The 16,767-nt window shown below is 38.7% G+C and overlaps 1 protein-coding gene, 1 long non-coding RNA gene, 1 other non-coding gene and 2 pseudogenes across 16 annotated transcripts; 4 read left to right on the forward strand and 1 right to left on the reverse strand.

Annotated features, from left to right (window-relative positions):
• Positions 1-634: 634 nt before the first annotated feature.
• Positions 635-2,923, forward strand: LOC106331010 (annotated as a pseudogene).
• Positions 2,924-3,227: 304 nt separating this feature from the next.
• LOC106328904 lies at positions 3,228-5,203 on the forward strand. Of its 14 annotated transcripts, none has more exons than XM_013767444.1 (7): positions 3,228-3,406; positions 3,512-3,556; positions 3,670-3,918; positions 4,010-4,089; positions 4,323-4,419; positions 4,500-4,585; positions 4,694-5,192. In XM_013767444.1, exons 4-7 carry the CDS (start codon positions 4,067-4,069, stop codon positions 4,920-4,922), a joined length of 435 nt encoding a protein of 144 aa, XP_013622898.1. In that variant the 5' UTR covers positions 3,228-3,406; positions 3,512-3,556; positions 3,670-3,918; positions 4,010-4,066; the 3' UTR covers positions 4,923-5,192. The 14 variants fall into 14 exon arrangements, 4 of the variants coding, with proteins under 4 accessions (XP_013622898.1, XP_013622899.1, XP_013622900.1 ...); XM_013767445.1 differs by having other exon boundaries at positions 3,255-3,396; XR_001267652.1 differs by adding an exon at positions 4,166-4,220 and having other exon boundaries at positions 3,255-3,556; positions 4,500-5,203.
• Positions 5,204-5,309: 106 nt separating this feature from the next.
• Positions 5,310-12,026, forward strand: LOC106331011 (annotated as a pseudogene).
• Positions 12,027-12,388: 362 nt separating this feature from the next.
• Positions 12,389-13,418, reverse strand: LOC106335084. The gene is made up of 3 exons (XR_001268706.1): positions 13,332-13,418; positions 12,913-13,112; positions 12,389-12,806 (listed from the first exon to the last, which is right to left on the reverse strand). It is a non-coding gene; the product is annotated as an uncharacterized LOC106335084 (long non-coding RNA).
• A 76-nt stretch (positions 13,419-13,494) lies between these two features.
• Positions 13,495-13,567, forward strand: TRNAF-GAA. The gene has a single exon. It is a non-coding gene; the product is annotated as a tRNA-Phe (tRNA).
• Positions 13,568-16,767: the final 3,200 nt, after the last annotated feature.

Consider the following 16,767-nt stretch of genomic DNA (forward strand, 5'->3'; position numbering starts at 1 on the left):
TTTCAAAAGTATGTGAAAGACTAAAGTCAAAGTAAATATGGATTTAGAATAGTAGTTATATTTTACTAACCAAAATACCGAAAAAACCGAACCGAATCGAAACCAACCCGATATCTGGATTGAACACCCCTAATCCAAATGAAGCCAAACTATTGTTTCATTCTCCAAAATATAATAAAAATAATAACTTAATTCCGCGCAATGCGCGGATCTTATCCTAGTTATATGTAAACTGGGACTCACAACTAATTAAAAGAATAAAAAATGTTAATTTTTTCACAGCAACGTTTCTTCTTCCCTCTCTTACCTTTTCTTCTTTCACAATTTTTCATTCTTCTTCTACTCTCGTTCTTCTTTGCTTGTGTTTTTAATTCGATTGCTCTTTTCTTCATTATGACAGGTATGCATTTTTGAAACAATATACTTTTGATAAGTTATTTTAGTAACTTAAATCTATCTGTCGCTAAAAGAAATATTTTTAACATGATAATTTTAGGAATTTCAACAAGAAAAACAAAGTGTAAAATAGGATCCGAAAAACGAAAGAAGAAGAAAAAAGATGAAGAGTTTGTAAGATCTATTGCAGGTTCTATGCTCAAGTATGTTGAAAGATCAAAACCTCCAGAGATTGATGAGTGTGATAGAGTTGATGATGAGAATAATTATGGCTTAAAGAATGATAAAGCAGAGGAAAATATGAATGTGGATGACAAAGAAGAAACTGAAAACGGGGCTGACTATGTGGATGCTTTTAACGTTAGAGAGGAAGATGAGGTTTTAAATGTTAGTGATCCTGCAAATTGGCGAAACATTGATCAGAGTTTAAAAGATTATATGGTTGAAAAAGGTCCAATGGCAAAGACTACATGAAGATTAAGTTTTTCCGAAGAATGCTATTGGTAGACATTTTTCTCATAGATATTACAAAAGAGAGATGAAAAATGGAGATAAACAAGGTAGGAGTTGGTTGGTTTATTCAAAAGTATCAGACAAAGTGTATTGCTTTTGTTGTAAGCTGTTTGGTCGAGAACAAAATGCAAGTCAGTTGTCAAGCATAGGGTTTAAGGATTGGAGGAATATCAGGATCAAACTTGTTCAACATGAAACCAGCCACTGTCACATTGTATGTATGAGTCAATGGATGGAGTTAGCATTGATACTGCGAAAGAATCAAAGCATTGATAAGTGTCTTCAAGAAGAAGTTAACAGAGAGAAAAATCATTGGAGGGAAGTTTTGTTGAGACTATTTGTATTGGTGAAAAATCTTGCAAAACAGAATTTGGCTTTTCGTGGGAAAAAGGGAAAGATTGGTCAAAAGACAATGGAAACTTTTTGAGTTTTATTGAAATGTTTGCGGAGTTTGATCCAGTCATGCGAGAGCATGTCCGGCGAATTCAAGAAGGTAAAACTCACTATCATTATTTAAGCCACAAGATTCAGAATGAGTTGATTTCTATGTTAGGATCTGAAGTCAAGCTTATGATCATAAAGAAAATTCAAGAGGCAAAGTATTTTTCGGTTATTCTTGATTGCACTCCTGATAAGAGTCACAAAGAACATATGACTCTTGTTATCAGATGTGTGGATGTCTCCATGGCTGCTACAAAAGTTGAAGAATTCCTTGTGACCTTCTTGGAAGTTCATGATAAATCTGGAGAAGGACTTTTTGAGTTGCTTTGTGAAACGTTGGCATGTCTCAATTTGAATATCGACCCAAGAGCGTTCTATACGCCATGTGGCTGCCACATTCTTAATTTGGCACTTTCAGATATGGCAAAATCATCTTCCAAAGCGATTTCATTCTTCGGAATCATCCAACATCTCTACTGTTTTTTTTTCAGCGTCTACAACCAGATGGGAATTATTTAAAGAGATGGTAGGAGGTCTCCCACTAAAGCAATTATCGGAGACTCGTTGGGAAAGCCGCATTGAAAGTGTAAGAGCAATTCGATTCCAAGCTCCAAAAATAAGAGAAGCTTTAGACTTTTTGGCAGAAAATTGTGATGATCCTGGAGCTCGCAGTGATGCTGAAGTTCTCGCTAACACATGGAATTAGAGGATATGAGTTCTTACTTAGCATGATTATTTAGTATAATCTTTTGTTTGTCGTCAATGCTGTGAGCAAATCAATGCAGTCAGCAGATATTGATATAGATGGTGCTCTTCTTCAGCTAGGGGTTAGTGTCATATCTCTAAAAGTACAGAGAAACTGGTTTCAAAGAAGCAAAAGCTGAAGCTAAAATAATTGTGAAGTCTATGGATATCGAACCAATATTTCATGTAAAAAGGAAGCGGTTCATTAAAAAGAAAATGCACTTTGATGAAGAAGTGGAGGAAATGGATGAAAGTGAGATGTTTAGTGAGGAAGAGAAATTCAGAATCGACTTTTTCATCAAAATCGTGGATCAAGTGATAACATCTCTTCGAGTGAGGTTTGAACAATTTGAAAACTATGAAAAAATATTTGGATTCTTGTTCAATGTGAAAAAGCTGAGAACAACAACACCTAAAAGCATCATGTATCAACCTTGAAACTTCTCTTAAACATGAAGAGCACTCAGATGTTGATAGGAATCATCTATTGCTTGAGATTAAAACCTTAAGATATCTCTTACCAAGTGGGATCACAAAGCCTATTGAAGTGCTAGATTTTTTGAGGAAGTTTGAAGGCTGTTATCCAAATACATGGAATGCATATAGAGTGATGTTAATTGTTCCCATTTCAGTTGCTTCAGCTGAAAGGAGCTTTTCCAAGTTAAAGTTGATCAAATCCTACTTGCAATCATCTACGTCAGAAGAAAGGTTGAATGGTTTGGCCATATTATCCATTGAAAGGGATATGGTTGGAAAGCTGGATTATCTAAGTTTGATGAATGATTTTGCTGGGAAGAATGCGAGAAGAACATTTTTTCAATCTCAGTAATTTGTTACTAATCTCAGTTTGTTTCTGTTTGTATTTTGGAAAAGTTTGTGTGTTCACTACATTGCTTTTGGACTACTAAAATCATTTTGAACGAGAATGTGTTATTATCTTTATATATAAAGAAGACCTTGAATCACTCCCAGAAGGTCCAGCTCGGATGCCAGGTCATCAATTAGTGCTCTGTTGATGTGACACCTGTCCTGATATATGGAACGCTGTACTTCATTAATTTGGGAACTTTATGGGCTTAAGTTTGGTGTGCGCATGTCCGACGATAATGGGCTTACTTTCGTAATTTTTTAAGGCCCTGCGAACATCTCATATGGCGCTAACCTAATTGTCTTCTTCTTTACTCTGAGTTCGGCGGCGAGTACGACGATCGACTGTGCTCGATTTTCCTGTAACGGATAGCGACTTTAGTCACATTAATACAGACGCCCACTAAGAGCCTTTCAATAGATCTCTAATCTCTGGTATAAATAGGTTAGTATTCCTTTTCTGTTGATCGCCCTCTCTTCATCTCTCTACTACTTATCTCTTTTATTCTCAACAATTGCATGTGGTTCTTCATTTCTATGGGATGAGAAGAAAGGTGAACTTAGGTGGATTGATATGGTTTTGGTGGACTAGAAGGTATATGTTTACAATGAATATGTTATATCCTTACATCGAACTTACATCATTAGATATTGTTTGAATGGAAACGCTTGATTGTCTTAATTTCTTCTGTGTTCATTTCTATGCAGTCCACGCTGATTCAAGCATCTATTAGCGTCCACCGGTTGAACACATTCCAACAACTGCTCAGAGAAAGATGGACTTTTGAGCTTAGTGTATTGGGCGTCACGCGGAGTAATCAGTACTTTAAACTGACCACCGCACCCGTTTTAATTAGATTCACGGAACAAACCACCTTCGTCGAGATAACAGAATCTTTATGGTCCGCAGCAATGACGAACTGATGTCACTTGCTAACACGAACATCCACTTACCAGGTTTGTTTGTAAACGAAGCTTATATAATGCTATGAGTAAAGACAAATCTTCGAGAATTTAATTGTCCTAACACAACACTGTTTCGTGCTAGATGTGTTGGTGGAGTCAAAACCACATACAATGATGAAACACAGACAATCCAGCTGATATGACCTACATACGTCTTGAACGGTTTGCCCTGAGATAGTCTAATAATGTAATTAGACATATGGTGTAATACATAATTAACTTACAACGTAAACTGCAGTACATTAAGTTACATATGGTTCTTGCCAAAACGAAAACACCGTTGGTGTTCTAAGGTCATGTGTTCTATACACAACTTATCAGCTATCTGAACAGACGATGCAATACATTATTTAACCCAACAATCCTAGACTACTTACAAACTATTACTACTACAGGAACCGGGTGGAGTTTTCAGTCTTTGATGGGTCAGAGTCAGCTGTCTTTGTGGCATTTGATGGTGAGATGTGTAAGCTAACCAATGCACATCTTATGGTAAGAACAAAACCACTACATTTAATTCTTCAGTTCTATCACTAATAGACGCTGCTACCAAAAACGTATATGGTTTATAGGTGCAGGACCCAGGTGTAGAGGACCACAACCAAAGATCTCTCCCACAGTGTTTAAAGAACTTGGTTGGCAGTACTTTCACCTTCCAGTTGAGGCTATCCCCATTAAACTTCTCTCCATTCCTTAACCAATAGTTTGAAACAGTTCTATGTATATTGTTTATGTTGTTTACTTTTTTATAATGGTTCTTTGGCAGAGGGGTGATAACAACCCAGGAGATGACATGCCCGAAGCTAGAGCAGTGGCTACTAAGCCCTCCAAAACCATCACCAAAGTTCCCCCTGCAAAATCCGTTGGTTGGGTGCCTGTGGAGAGATGCAGCTGCTCAAAGAGGCGTCCATGCAACTGTTGCTGGTGAAGTAACTGATGAGGAAGAAGGAGTGCAGGAGGATAGGCACATTGGAAAAAAACCACAAAATTCTTAGTTTTCTAGCTTAGCGAGTGGCCAAGTCTATAAACCCTTGGAATAATGGTTTAAGATTTCATTGTTTCCTTGCCTCTTTTCGGTGCTGGGTTTTTCACATATTATTGTTGCTTGGTCACTATGTTTCCTATGGGGTCAACTTTTAAAATAAACTCACATTTTGATAGTTTTCTGCATGTGTTTCTTATTCGTGTTTCAAATAGCTGGAAACGTTTAAATACAAACTCATCATCACCTTGCAACCCAGCTTGAGAATAGATGGTTGCTCACAGTTCTCTTTTTTTTGAGCGACTCTTATAGATCTTTTTTATTTACCATTTTTTCGTACACAACAACTCACGCATCTTACACCAAAAAACAACTCTTGCTTCAAATAAGTCATAGAAATATGATCGAATTTGTTAAGTCCAGGATAGTTTTGTAATTATTGAATATGATAATAACAAAGATATATGCCTTTTGACTTCACCACCCAAAGTCTTTATGATTTTGTGTCACTCTTTTTTTTGGACAACTGATTTCATGTCACTCTCTTTTATCTATTGTTCGTAATGCAAACTTTACTTTATGGACTGCAGCTTTTTTCTGAGATATACACCCAAAGAGTATTAATACATAATAACGTAATATTGATGACATTTAAAAAAATCTATATATACACATTACACACTTACATACTATCCCAAACAAAATATGCCCAACTTTCTATTAAAAATGTTAAAACGAGTATACCTGCCCCAGCTATCCCGTCCCATTTAAAAATATCCCATTTACATTCTAAACCGTTAAGCGAAAATAACACTGAAATATATTTCATAGTAATATATTAAATCTGATACAATTTATACAAACATTTCATAAAGCATAACTTATTAGTCTGCTGTTACAATAACATGTAAAAAATCTAACTAATATGTATAATTTTATATAATACAAAGTGTACTTTATATATGAAGATAACCGTTTTAATTAATATTTAATTTGCATCCCGTCCGTACGACGGGTCGACCCTAGTATTTCTATAATGTTATGTATAAACAGGGTTCCCGTTTTTTATGTCGTTTATGGCCCCGAGTAATTCAGGACCGCCCCTGGTCCTATTCTCAATTTCATTACAAAATTTCCCAATCTTGAACATTTAGATCTTCATGACAACAATTTCGTTGGGTCAAAACCCAAATCAAATTTGGTCAAACTTGAGTATCTTGATCTTTCTAACAATAAGTTGAAAGGCGAAATACCCGGTTGGTTAAGGAGCGTTCAGTGGTTGATACTTTCTCACAACTCTTTCAGCAGTTTTGGAAAATCATGGGAAGTTTCCGATTTAACATAAATTCAAATGTTGGAGCTTGGTTCAAATTCTTTTCGAGGACCACTACCTAATTGGATCTTAGACCAATATTTTTCTTAGATATGTCCAACAATAGCTTCAGCGGCTCCATCCCTCAATGTTTGAGTAATACAATTTCTGGTCTCTAAGAGCTAAATTTACGACACAACAACTTCAGTGGAGTTCCTCATCCAGACATATTTCTCAACACTACCATCTTATCCTCAGTTGACATCAGCGACAACCAGTTGGAAGGAGAACTTCCAAAATCACTGATCAACTGCACTACTTTAGAGTTTTTGAATGTGAAAAGCAACAGAATCAAAGACACATTTCCATCTTGGTTGGGTTCTTTGCCGTCATTAAGTGTCATGATCCTCCGAGAAAACGAATTCTACGGGCCCTTTTATCATCCTCATGTCTCCGTTGGGTTTCAAAGTTTAAAAATCATTGATATATCACATAACCACTTCAACGGAACTTTGCCGTCTTTCTATTTTTCCAAGTGGCGTGAGATGGCCACTGAAGGACCCTAGGAACGGATCACTCTACTGGTTCTGTTTGGATATGAACTCCGGATGGAGAACTGAATGGATTGAAGGGTCGCACGAAGGTTGCAGAAGGCCTCCGATATTCCCGGCTCCAAATGGTGCTTGATATGACTCACAAGACCACCAAGTGAAGGATCTCTCATCGTTACTTGATATTACTCACAAGTCCAACGATTTGAGGAAGTGTTTACTTGGATATGACTCACCAAGAAACAAGACAAGTTCTTACAAAGAACAAAGAGCTTCAACTCAAAACAAAGGGGAAAACAATCTATCTTACTTCATGGACGAAATTACATACTTATAGGGTTTGTAGACAAAGACAATAAAGAGAAATGAAGAAAACAAGACATAGAAAATGATAAATTTGACTAGAAAATAATAAAGGAGTCAAAGGCACAGAAACTGATGAAGACCAGTCAAGATAACCCTTAGGCTACTGTCCAGGTTCATTCTGGTCGTGCTGGTCTATGGTGGGAAAGATAAGGACACACGCGGGATGAGCCACACACCCGCTGGACGTTCCACACTAACAGACTGAACTTTCAGATGATCCGCTTGTCCAAGATGTGTACTGTCGTGAGACAAGTCTTGGACAGCTAAGTTTCCATGCCTTAGTGAAATATGAAAGAGAAAAGTCCATCATAGGATCAGTCACTGAAACAAGGACCTTCGGTACACGCAGTACGCACGAAAAGGGCCATAAGAGAAAATCTGTTAACATCTTTGGATTCCTCTCGTCCCAAGTTGAATCTGTCATGACTATCAGTCTTAGAATGTTGAATTGGTTGGGAAAGAAGTGATATGGGTCGATCAATTACATTTCTAGGTCGTGGTTCCAGACTGAGCTCTAATACGGACATCTGTGGGTCGATACGGTGGACAGCACGTGCGGTACAGTCGGGGTGATCGGATGGGATAGTATGAACGGTCTGATCAGCACGATCCAATGGGAACACATGGTTGGTATGGACGGAATGAACTGATGGGATGACATGGTCAGTAAGTTCAGCACGATCTGATGGTAAAACCTAGGTTTGGTCGAGCTGGTTGACAAGATCGCCACCTTGGGCCGTGTCCATGATCCAGGCTGGTCGGTGCTTGGACCGCGGCACATCATTCCCTCCCTCTTTAAAAGGATTTGACCTCAAATCTATTTTACGTGAATCAAAGGAAAATGAATCAGACAAAAAGAATTTTAAAATCATGTAAAATTCAGAGAAAGAACATTTTGGACAAAAACTTCTTCGGAGTTTTGACGTTGGTTTCCTCGAGTACATGCATCTCCAAATTTCAAACTGATAAGAACGATCTCTGCTTCTGTTCCTGACACCTCTTGGAGACTGATCATGTTTATCCTGGACACTCAAAACAAACATTAAAATACCAGGATCATATGTGCAAGACAAGTACTTGTTCAGATCAGAAACCAAAGTTTCTTTCCCTAGAACATGTAGCACACGTTTCAGATCATCATGAAGCTTATCAAAGTAAGTGTTGTACAGCAGAATGGTGTCAGGGCACGTGATAGCCCAGTTCCTAAAGAACAAATTCAAAACATGCACAAGTTTCTCAGATTTAGAACACAAAAGATTAAGTTCAAACTGAGAATTTCTTATCCAAGGCTCAGCATGTTTATCAAAGAAGGTGCTGTAAATCAGAATGTTTTCAAGACATGAACTACCATAGAACATTTCCAAAACGTGTCTAACTTGATCAGATTCAGAACACAAAAGTTTAAGTTCAAGATCAGATTCATAATAAGAATGGACAGGTTTCAAAACAGAATCACCACAAAAATCGGTTTCAGCTTTATGTGAATTCTGTTCCAGCAATGTGTTAACCATAAAATTGTCCAAAGCATATGAGGATGCAAAAAAAAATTCCAGTGATCAGTTCATGTCCATAAGATCTCAGACTAAAGCTATTTTCTTTGAAGACAAATGAATCAAACGCTTTTCTAGAGCAGAAAACTAGTTGTTGCACATCAAGCTCAAACGACTTTTCAAGATGATCAAGACCTGAACGTTTTATGTCAATGGAACTGACTTTATCAAACAGATCAGGCACAGAATTGATGATACAAAGTTCCTTATAGTGCTCTTTGGACAAAGGCGTAGGAGTTGTGCCGGGATCAAAGCAAAGTCGGTTCTCCATGATGATGGGCGTGATGCTTAGTGCTTTCTCATCAAAGGTTGGACCAAGTTCGTCCAAGGGATCATATTCCTCATCAAATATGGGATATAGATCAACGTCCATGGGTCTCCTGGTGCCAAAAAGCAGTCCTTGATGTGGGTAGTCGAATGGCTTTTCCTCAAAATCCTGTGAAAATAGAACAAGACTACTCGGATTCTCCGGTTGCAAAAAGGTTAGTTCTGCAATAGTCTGTTCTTTATCAAACATAAAATCAGGTTCTGGAAAAGGAAGATCACAATTATCCTCACAAATCATCAAACTTTCAATCAGCTAGTGCTCTTTGGACAAAGGCGTAGGAGTTGTGCCGGGATCAAAGCAAAGTCGGTTCTCCATGATGATGGGCATGATGCTTAGTGCTTTCTCAACAAAGGTTGGACCAAGTTCGTCCAAGTGATCATCTTCCTCATCAAATATGGGATATAGATCAACGTCCATGGGTCTCCTGGTGCCAAAAAGCAGTCCTTGATGTGGGTAGTCGAATGGCTTTTCCTCAAAATCCTGTGAAAATAGAACAAGACTACTCGGATTCTCCGGTTGCAAAAAGGTTAGTTCTGCAATAGTCTGTTCTTTATCAAACATAAAATCAGGTTCTGGAAAAGGAAGATCACAATTATCCTCACAAATCATCAAACTTTCAATCAGCTCTTCATCATACTCATCAAAAATTGGTAAAGAATCTGAAAAATCTTTTAGATCTTCAAGGTTGTTTTCAGATTTACCTTTGGATGTTTCACTGATGAATAATGATGGCTCAGCTATAGGTGCACGTGTGGATGTGCTTTTCTTATGGATCTGGCTGATGTCCTTGAGGGCTTTCACCACTCCCTCCACAAGGTTGTCACAAAACTCACGGACTTCAAACTGACTGAAAAGCGTTCTTTGATCAGCTTCAAACATCTTAACCTGAAAATTCTCAAAACAAAAGGTTAATAGAAGAAAATAATTCTCACACTCTCAAGTGTTTGATCTCGCCACTCAAGTGTTTCTCTCAGAATTTGGATAGTCACACAAACAAGTTTCCACTCAAGGTTCTAAGAAGAACAAATAAAAGAAACCCAATGAACAATTTCCAAGCAAACACAAGAGAATTTGTTAAGAGAGAAAAATAAGAGATTTTGGTTTGGGAATCCGTTTTAACCACCTCAAAGGCTGGATTTCTCTTCAGCCAGCAGGCTTTCTCTTTCACCACCAATCCACAAATCAAACTTTCGATTTCTTTTTTTTTTCTCTTTTTTTTATAGATCTTTTCTCTTTCTTTTTTTTATATGGTGGATGGTAATGAGGGGTCCAGATTCAAGAAAGGTAGAAGAAGAAGTGTTTATGAAGAAATGGAAGGTGAGAAAATGGAATGATTCAGAAGATACCAGAAGAGTGGCTCTGATACCACTTGAAGGACCCTAGGAACGGATCACTCTATTGGTTCTGTTTGGATATGAACTCCTGATGGAGAACTGAATGGATTGAAGGGTCGCACGAAGGTTGCAGAAGGCCTCCGATATTCCCGATTCAAGAAAGGTAGAAGAAGAAGTGTTTATGAAGAATTGGAAGATGAGAAGATGGAATGATTCAGAAGATACCAGAAGAGTAGCTATGATACCACTTGAAAGACCCTAGGAACGGATCACTCTACTGGTTCTGTTTGGATATGAACTCTGGATGGAGAACTGAATGGATTGAAGGGTCGCACGAAGGTTGCAGAAGGCCTCCGATATTCCCGGCTCCAAATGGTGCTTGATATGACTCACAAGACCACCAAGTGAAGGATCTCTCGTCGTTGCTTGATATGACTCACAAGTCCAACGATTTGAGGAAGTGTTTACTTGGATATGACTCACCAAGAAACAAGACAAGTTTTTACAAAGAACAAAGAGTTTCAACTCAAAACAAAGGGGAAAACAATCTATCTTACTTCATGGACGAAATTACATACTTATAGGGTTTGTAGACAAAGACAATAAAGAGAAATGAAGAAAACAAGACATAGAAAATGATAAATTTGACTAGAAAATAATAAAGGAGTCAAAGGCACAGAAACTGATGAAGACCAGTCAAGATAACCCTTAGGCTACTGTCCAGATTCATTCTGGTCGTACTGGTCTATGGTGGGAAGGATAAGGACACACGGTTGGTATGGACGGAATGAACTGATGGGATGACATGGTCAGTAAGTTCAGCACGATCTGATGGTAAAACCTCGGTTTGGTCGAGCTGGTTGACAAGATCGCCACCTTGGGCTGTGTCCATGATCCAGGATGGTCGGTGCTCGGACCGCGGCACATCAGCCACTTTATCCGAAGAATATCTTGACAGCATGTACATGTATAGTGATTTCCGTGTGTCAATGGAAAATGGTGAACAAAAGAGTTGATACAAAATTTGAGTGGATCCTAAAAGACTTCAAGGCTATTGACTTTTCAGGAAACAAAATTTTTGGAAAGATACCAGAATCTATTGGGTCATTGAAGGGACTGCGTCTTCTCAACTTGTCAAGTAACGGATTCAATATACCTCAATCGCTGGCAAATCTGACAAATCTCGAGGCACTAGACCTATCTCAGAATCAGCTGTCAGGTCAGATTCCTCAAGATCTTGCTAGTCTCTCATTTTTGTCAATCATGAACTTCTCCCATAACAATCTCCAACGTCCAATACCACGAAGCACACAGTTTCAAAGACAAAACTGTTCGGCGTTCATGGATAACCCTACACTCTACGGTCTCGAAGATATATGTGAAAAAATTCATGTCCTTAATCCTACACCACAAGAGTCCGAAGATTTGTTCGAGCCAAAAGAACAAGTGATTAGTTGGATTTCAGCTGGGATAGCCTATGGACCTGGTGTGTTTTGTGGGTTGGTGATTGGACATAGATTCTCTCCACGCATACACAATTGGTTCATGTAAAAGTTCTACCGAAAGCAAGCCCAAAATAGTCGCCAAACGTGCATGTTGAACACCATCTGTTTTCATTCTGTTTGATGATTTTGTAATAAACGTTTTATGATATTAATCTTAAATTGAAAATTCATTCAAAAACTTCTTCCTACATAAAACCAAAACCTGAGAGAGTACAAGGGTTTAATTTTAACATACATAAACTTTTTTCTCCTAAATCATAGAGGATGCAAATATCTCAAACTATTGCTTCACACACGTCACTTTTGCTGTGCAAGAAGTGTAGTATTGATCAGAAAAAGACACTATTTCTATTACCAAATATAATTGGGAGAAGTTCATCCAAAACTAGAGCTGGAAGGTGGTAGGTGAATCAACTAGTTATGATTTGAGTAGGCTATATTACAGCAAATTCAGTTGAGGGATTAAAGACTATTACTGAACTCTCTCATATGCAATTATTTTTACTCTAAATGGAGATTTTCAAGTACTGGTTCATAAGTTCAAACATCCATCTCTCTTTTCATTCTCTTGAACTGCTGTCAAAAAGGTGAATAAGTTTTCTTATAACTTGTCAGGGAGGTAATGAGGAAAGTCCCAATCTGTCTTGATGTGCTTTTGGCTGATCTCTCTCATCGACCGGCAGCCACTTATGTCAGGTCGAGCTCGTCTCTTAGCATTAGCATATTGGAGTTACATTATGATCACTGGATGTTAAATCCTTCAAGTTTATAGTGAATACTGAGGCATAATAATCATGTCGTAACTCTAGTGCCATTAAACACTTTTTCTGTGACAAAGAACATATATGAAGTTTGATCGTAATTTCTCAAGGGGTTTGAAGGAGTCATAAATTATATGCCAAACCTAACGGCACTGATAACCAGCTATGCAAATTCTTCTAGTGTATTTTCCTGCAAAACCAAACCATATTTGTTGTATATGTTACTTTAACAACCCCATCTACTTGAGCAAAACATTATAGTGTTATGTGTCTGTCTGTTTGTAGATGAAATTTACCTGTAAGGAAAGCCATTTCAACAACCAAGGTTGTGACTACACCAATAACGAGCCGCGTAACTCCATTTGGAAAGGTTAATAAACCAATATCCACGGCAATCTACACGACGTATCATTGACTTTATATGTTTACAGAGAACACTGCTGTCTGACCATCCACCTCTTCCACTAAGCTACCATACTGAAAGCTGCAGTCCCAACTGCGTCGCACATGAAAAAAGAATAACATAAATAACTTCCGATAGAGATCAGAATATATTTGGAATTCCAAAGACATTTAAGCAGATCACTCCCTCTATACTACTCATGTCAAAACCATAAACAGCAAAGGTAAAGATTGAAAACGACAGAAACATACTCTAAACAAGCAGACTACAAATCAAAGTCAAAGAATTTGAAACAATTTGATTGGTTTTAACCTCATAATTCTGAGGTTTCTTCTTGTACTACGCCAGAAGAAGAGGCTCCGAAACGAAGTACATCATATGAATGTACGACAGTCCGATCTTCCTCTTTCCATTCTTAACCATCCACCCTTTCTATACAACAACTTTTATTTTATTGTAGTTTACATTTACAAAAGCGGGGATAGCTCAGTTGGGAGAGCGTCAGACTGAAGATCTGAAGGTCGCGTGTTCGATCCACGCTCACCGCATTATTTTAAATTTTTACATACCAAAATGATAGTGGGATGATTTTTACAGTTGGGGCCAAAACTTATTACCCCATGAATTTCTTAAGAAAAAATAGTCTAAAGATGATGAAGTGTGTATTGGCCAGATGATTTTGGTTCAGTATAAGGTGCAAGTTCTTTCTTGTCAATTAGAACAACCTCCTGAAAATAATCAAATAGAAAGCAAAATCAAACTTATTATTAAGGAGCTTATAGAATAGAAGAGTGAAAGATGATGAAGTTATTAGACAAGATAATATGAGATAACTATCTGCGTATAGTTAAGATATTATTCTCCTATATTCATGTAGATACGAGAGTATATTCCTGTGATCTCTCAACTACTTTGTACTATATATTGTCAATGATATACAACGTACTATTCAAGGGAAATACATCTACTTTCATGGTATTAGAGGGTTCATACTCTCTCCGATTCTGAACCTATAATCCCCACTCTAACGCTTCTCTTGCGTAACTCTTACTCTCTTTCTCTTCCTTTACCCTTCTCAAACATCCCTCCAAATGGCTGCTGCGCCTGCACCTCATGAGCGCGCCTATGAAGTAACCAACATCAAAAACCACATTCCGGTAATCCTTGATATCGATGATGGGAATTACGATGCGTGGAGGGAACTCATCCTTACACACTGCCAAAGCTTTGACGTCTCTGGTCATCTCGACGGCACTCTCTTACCCACAGATGACAATGACAACGCCTGGACGAAACGAGATGGTCTCATGAAGCTCTGGCTCTACGGGACACTATCAAAGGAGCTCTTCAATAGCACATTCAAAACCGGAGGCACAGCGAGCGAGATCTGGATCCGTCTGGAGAATTTCTTCCGCGACAACAAAGAAGCACGGGCCGTACAACTCGACCACAAGCTCCGTAACCAAGATATTGGGGATCTCACGATCCACACATATTGCCAAGAACTCAAATCCATCTCGGATCTCTTGTCCAACGTTGATGCTCCTGTGAGCGAACGAACGCTGGTGATATATCTTCTCAACGGGCTCAATGGAAAATATGATAACATCATTAATGTCATCATGCATCGCAGACCGTTTCCAACATTTGAAGAAGCTCGCTCAATGCTACTACTCAAAGAAGAGCGGCTTGGAAAAGGAAAGAAATCAACTCCATCCAACAGCGAGTCCGCTTCATCAGCGAAGGTCCTCATCGCCACAGAAACTGACTCCGGGCAGAAACAACATCAATCAAAGAATCATCAACAGCAACGTTTTAATCATAATAGAGGAAACAGAGGCAGAGGTGGCAATCGCGGCAGAGGCCGTAACAACAATCAACAACGCCCCAGCTTCAACCAATGGAACGCTCCATACTGGCATAACGGATATCCAATGTGGCCTCAACAGCAGTTCAACCCTTGGACTCAGCTTCCATTTAACCAAGCAGGCCTGCTCGGTCCACGACCACAACATAGACAAGAAACGCAATCTGGTGGGAATAAGTTCGAGCCTACAATGGACTTTGCGCAGGCGTTCAATACGCTAAGCCTCATGGATCCTTCCGACAACAATTGGTACATGGACTCCGGCGCGACCACTCACCTCTCCAACACAGCAGGTAATCTCAAGTCTGTTTTTAAAAATAGCATCGGAAAAATGGTAACGGTTGCAAACGGAGGTAAAATCCCAATTACCACATCTGGCTTTCACTCATTCACCACTAAAACTCGTCCTCTATCTTTAAACTCTGTTCTTGTTACTCCCTCTATTATAAAGAACTTGATATCTGTTCGTCGTTTTACTAAAGATAATTCATGTTCTGTTGAGTTTGATCCACTTGGTTTTTCTGTGAAGGATCTTCATACCAAGAAGACGATTCTCTGCAGTAACAGCACAGGAGATCTCTATCCTGTTCTTTCCTCTTCAAATAATGAGGCTCCTGTCTCAGCTTTCAATGCTTCAATAACCGACTGGCACAGACGTCTGGCACATCCCAGTGACCAAACTTTGAAATTTCTTTTATCTTCAAATGCTTTTTCTTGTAATAATCGTGATACTTATCACATTTGTTCTTCTTGCCAGTTTGGAAAACAAATAAAGCTCCCATTTTCTCTTTCAAAGACTATTGTTGATAACCCTTTTGATATCATTCATTCAGATTTATGGACTTCGCCGGTGCAGAGTGTTAGTGGTATCAAATACTATGTTCTCTTCCTTGATCATCACTCTCACTTTCTATGGGTTTATCCTATGCGTTATAAACATGAGACTTTCTCAAAGTTCCTCCATTTTGCCAACTATGTTAAAAAACAGTTTGGTAAAGACATAAAATCGCTCCAATGCGACAATGGAGGTGAGTTTAATAGCTCACAGTTTCATGATTACTTCGCAGACAAGGGAACAACCTTCCGTTTTTCGTGTCCTCACACATCTCAACAAAACGCTAAATCAGAGAGAATGATCCGCACTATAAACAATGCCATGCGGTGTCTTCTCTTTCAGGCTCATCTCCCTGCTTCTTTCTGGGTTGAAGCCCATCACATGGCGGTCCACATTCTCAATCTTCTACCGTCAAAGGCCATTCACAACATAGTCCCATTTTCGGTACTATTTGAAAAGCCAATCTCTTACTCTCATTTAAAACTTTCGGTTGTTTATGCTATGCTAATATCAATCATTCTAACCTCAAAAAGCTTTCTCCAAGATCCACCAAATGTCTTTTCTTAGGTTACCCAACCAATTATAAAGTCTACCGGTGCATGGATCTTGCAACAAAAAGAATCATCTTCTCTCGTCATGTCACCTTCGACGAGCTTTGCTTCCCGTACAATGACTCTAAACCTCAAAAAGAGTCAACTTACGATTTTCTTTCTTCAGAAACAGAGCCATCTCCTCTGTTTCGCACCATTTTAGAATCATCGTCGTCTGCACCACCACCAGCTGTTCCTCCGATTACTAATGATGCGCCAACTCTTCCTGCTCCGGCGGCGGTAGAGGCTCCAAGGCACGCCATGTCCACAAGATTAAAACATGGTATTTCTAAGCCAAGACAAATACTCTCTCTTCTCACTCAGCCTTTTTCTCCTCTTCCTAAAAGCTACATCCAAGCCTTAGATGATCCTAATTGGAACCCGTCTATGACCAAAGAGTACGATGCTATTGTTAAAAGCGAGACTTTTGATCTTGTGCCACGACCACCTAACACT

Source organism: Brassica oleracea, chromosome C3 (genome assembly GCF_000695525.1).
Source record: "Brassica oleracea var. oleracea cultivar TO1000 chromosome C3, BOL, whole genome shotgun sequence".
Taxonomy (NCBI): domain Eukaryota; kingdom Viridiplantae; phylum Streptophyta; class Magnoliopsida; order Brassicales; family Brassicaceae; genus Brassica; species Brassica oleracea.